The sequence below is a fragment of the Propithecus coquereli genome, unplaced genomic scaffold, assembly GCF_000956105.1.
Source record: "Propithecus coquereli isolate 6110/MARCELLA unplaced genomic scaffold, Pcoq_1.0 Scaffold377, whole genome shotgun sequence".
In the NCBI taxonomy this organism is placed as follows: Eukaryota; Metazoa; Chordata; class Mammalia; order Primates; family Indriidae; genus Propithecus; species Propithecus coquereli.
The window spans coordinates 1,504,435-1,508,559 of record NW_012149474.1 but is presented as its reverse complement, the minus strand read 5'-3'; the positions used below and the strand labels follow the sequence as shown (position 1 = coordinate 1,508,559).

The following is a 4,125-nucleotide window of genomic DNA, read 5'->3' as shown; positions in this document are numbered from 1 at the left end:
GTCTACAGGTGTGCCCTATGCCTGGGCATTGCGGGGAGTCCAATTCCAGGACAGCACTATAGGATCAGGGTAGACCCTTCCCACAAGACCTCCCGTAGGAACAGGGGACCTGTGTGGCTACCCTGCCTGGCATATGGATTTTTCTGGATTCTCCCGCTTCGGTCTTTGGCTCGGAAACCAGCAAGTCTGTCTCACTCCTGGAATAGCGCAGTCGGTTGCGGGTGTGGCGACAGTCGTGGCCGCGAGGCGGCAGTGTAGACTCACTCATCACAGCTTGGCGGCTGCTGAGGCTGAGTTCCACTCGTGGCAAAAGGTGGGGGTGTACATTCATCTTTAATTCGAGGTTCACCCATGACCAAGCCTGAGGGTTTTGCACAGTGAAGCTGGGGTTCACCCACGACAGAGGCTGGGGTGTCACAGTTTCACAGGCAGGCACCCAGCACTTCATGGTGGTGGCTGCGGGATCAGAGGGTTTGCCCATGGCTCAGCCAGCCCCTGTGCACACCTAGGCCCTGCCTGCGGCCAGGCCTGATGAGCTCTGGGTCCCTCTGCCACCCAGTTCTAGCCATGCTCTCGTGGTCCTCCACTAACCCATGCTGTGGCTTTGACACCCCAGATTTGGTGGGCAAACCCTTCGACCACAGGGCCCCCAAACCCCCTGTACAGAGGCTAAGGTGGTCACTCAGGAAACAGGATCGCCAGTGGAGTGGAAGGTCTGCGCTCTCCATTCCATTTCAGAATGTGGTGCCCCATGTGGGTTGGGGGAGGCAGGGCGGGGCTGGGAGGCGGTTTACAGCTGGTCACCAGAGCGCGCCCTTGAGTGGTGCAACAGAGTGAGGAGCATATCCAGACCACCAGGGAAGTAGCAGGGATGGGGCCCTGGGGTGCCCCGGCCAGCATTGGAGAGTCCACCTTGTGGAAACCGCTGTGGCCAGTGTAAGCTTGGTCAACTAGATGGAACTTGGGCTGGCAGCAGCCACCACACCCACCAGTGCGGACCCAGCCCACCGAGGTCCCGGCGCTTCCCTTGGTCCCACTCAGCCCTAACCCCCCACTGTCCACGAAGAGCACCCCATGTGATGCCTCCCCGTGTGCTCCCAGGCCCCTAGAGCAAATGCGAGGTCTCAGCCATGGTGGGTGAAGAATGCAGCTCTGTGTCCCATCCAAGTCCCCAGGGCCCCCCAGCCAGGACCCCAGCCGTGGGCAGAGTTTACTCCCAGCACCCGTGGCCAGGGAGCAGCGCGCTCAGTGTTCCCTGCCGGGAGCTGACAGCCTCAGAGAGTAGAAGTCCCTGATCCAGAGGGAGACTTTGGGGACAATGCCAGGCCCTGTCCAAGGGGTGCCAGAGGAGGGGTGCACGGGGCGGGGGCTGTCTTTGGAGAATTCCCGGATGGGGTGAGAGGAACGTGCGCTGGAACGGTACAGGGTGGAGGTGGGCCCTGCGGGGGCCCAGGCAAGGTCCCCACTCTGATTGGCTAGAGAGGCAGGGGCGGGAATTCGGGGCGGAGCCACCCCAGTTAGAAAAAGCCCTGGCTAGGGCCGAAGAGCAGGGTGAGGGAGGGGGTGGGGGGTGGGGGTAGCGGGGAAACTGGGGAAGATGGGGTGCAGGAGGAGAGGTTGGAGGGGCCAAGGAGCACCTTGGCCGTCTGGGGTCTGGCAGGAGTGGTGAGGGCGGAGGGGCTGGCTCAGGCAGGCTGGCCGGCTGGGAGCGCACTCCCAGGGTCATGGGCAACATCGGTGTGAGGGCCTGAGCCAGGCGTGGAGAGGAGAGGGAGCCAGACATTCATCCCGGTCACTTTTGGTTACAGGACGTGGCGGCTGGTCGGACCAGGGGAGCTGCTGGGCAGGGTTTGGCCTCAGGGCTGGGCAGTGGAGGTGTAGCTGGCAGCAGTGGGCAGGTGAGGACCCCACTCTGCCGGGCAGGTGAGTCCCCTTCCCCTCCCCGGGCCTCGCCTCACCGGCCTTCTGGAAGAAGGAGGTTTGGGAGAGCAAGGGCCGGGGAGGGAAGCGGCTGTCCTCCCGGCAGCGTGGCAGGACGAAGGCAGGACAGTTAGCAAAGGAGACATCTTCTCGGGGGGAGCCGAGACGGGGCAAGGCTGGGGGGCGCGGGCCCACCAGGTAGAAAGAGCACTTTGAGAGGCAGAGGCTGCCAGCACGGGGGGTCGCATGCCAGCCCTGAGCCAGACAGGGACGAGGCGGGGACACGAGATGCAGGGGGGTCCCCAGCCGCCACCACATCCCACCCACCGCAATTCATTTAGTAGCAGGCATAGGAGTGGCTCCGACACAACCTTCTGAGGCTGCGCCGGAGCGCGAGGGCCGGAGAGCGGGAAAGAAAGGCAGTGCCCAGGTACTCGGCAGGATGTCACCAGGAGGGAGCAGTGGCCGCGGGTGGCGGGCCCCAGAGATATCGCAGCAAGGAGGCTGCACAGGCCCAGCCTGCAGGCACACTGTCCCCACGAGGCACTGCAGCCCAGGGGCTGGCGCGGAGAGGGCCCACAGTGGACTTGGCGACACTGTATGCCCTCACCGCTCAGCCCCCGGGATTGGCACGGCAGACAGTTCAGCACCCAGGGGAGTCAAGGGCACGGGGCAAGGCCAGACCAGGCGAGGCGGGCGGGGCGGAGTGAGTGAGTCTCAGGAGGGAGGTTGGACACAGGCAGGGGTGCAAAGCGGCAGCCAGGCGCAAGCCCAGGGGCGCTGGCCTCCGGAGCCCGTGGCCACGGCGGGCCTCGCGGGCGGCGACGGAGCAGTGATCGGCGCCCCAGTGCTTGGGCCGGAGACTGAGGGTGAGTGCCCACCCGCAGCCGCCCTCCGCCCCCGCCGCCCCGCCCGCCTGCCCAGCCAGCGCCTCCCCCTTCTCCCCACAGCCAGGTCTCCGGCAGGGGTGGACGTCCCGCCAGCCGCTGAAGGCCAGGACGCCAGGCCCGGCAGACTGCTGAGGGACGTGACATGGTCCGGTGTGACGGTGAGGACAGACAGGATGCCGTCCGGCCTTCCCGGTGAGCATGTCCCCTTCCTAGGGACCAGGCTTGGCGCCCAGGCCCCTGGCCGAGTCATCCTCTCACTGCCCCCAACTGTCTCCCACAGGACATCCTCGGCTGGCACCGCGGGGACGCTGCGACGCAGGCGGGTCTCTGTTCCTTCGCTTTCCCACAGGAGTCTTCACACTGCTGCTCTCTGGACCCCAGAACCCTCCACGTGAAAGGTGAGGCCCCCCTGCCGCCCAGCCGGTGGGGACAGCGGGGCGACAGGGCGGGGCCTCACTCGCTCCCACCCGCAGAAATGGTGCTACCCAGCTCACGCCTGGGCCTTCCGATCCGGGACTTCTGCAAGTCTGTCTAGCTCTGAACCGAGATATGCTGCACTTTGGAACCACTACACACCCGACTCAGGAATCGGCTCCGAAGGTGAGCTCGGGCGCCCCTTCTGGAAGCTTCCTGTCCCCCCCCGCCCTGCCCCCACCCGCACGTCATGTCGCTATCCGCTATCCGCAGGTTAAGCTGAAGGAACCGGATCCCGCCGACACAACACCGCAGACACCATCGGAAGAGCAGCGCCCGCACCACCCCCACCTCGGCGACTCCATCTTCGTGGCCACCCCCTGCCGCGCGTGGGGACCACCGCCCACCAAGCCATCCTGGGGCGGGACGGCCCCATCACCACCTCCCTCCTCTGTCTTTCTTCCTCCTTTCCTCCGTCTTCTCCTTTCTGTCTTTCCTGTCTTTCCTTTGCTTGAGAGATTCGAAGCACCTGCGGCTCCGTCCCCCGTCCCTCCTGAGTTCAATTTGCACTAAGTCACTTGCACTGGTTTGGAGCCGGAGGCAGCCTGAGTCTCTCCGTGCGAGTGTGTGTGCGTGTGCGTGTGTGCGCGGCCTCCTTGGCCAGCGCCGCGCCGGCGCCTGCCTGCCTGTCCACCTCTGTCTGGGGGCGCCCAGGCGCGGCCGTGTGCCTGAGGCCTCGCCCTCCCTCGCCTGGTCTGGAAGCTCCCCAACAACGGAGCACTCGAAGCTTCCACACCCCCACCTTGCCCGTGCCCCTCCCCGCCGGGGCCTCAGCAGAAGCCCCGGCCTCATCAATAAACACAGTTACAGCCACTTGTCTCAGGGTCTCTGTAATGTGTGG

General features: G+C 65.4%; 1 protein-coding gene across 1 annotated transcript; it reads left to right on the top strand.

Moving 5' to 3' along the window:
- The first annotated feature begins 2,873 nt into the window (after positions 1 to 2,873).
- Positions 2,874 to 4,087, top strand: LOC105816521 (formin-like protein 5). The gene is made up of 4 exons (XM_012651952.1): positions 2,874 to 3,002; positions 3,091 to 3,208; positions 3,284 to 3,410; positions 3,498 to 4,087. The coding sequence occupies exons 1-4, from the start codon at positions 2,984 to 2,986 to the stop codon at positions 3,795 to 3,797; spliced, it is 564 nt and encodes a 187-aa protein (XP_012507406.1). The 5' UTR covers positions 2,874 to 2,983; the 3' UTR covers positions 3,798 to 4,087.
- The last annotated feature ends 38 nt before the right edge of the window (positions 4,088 to 4,125 follow it).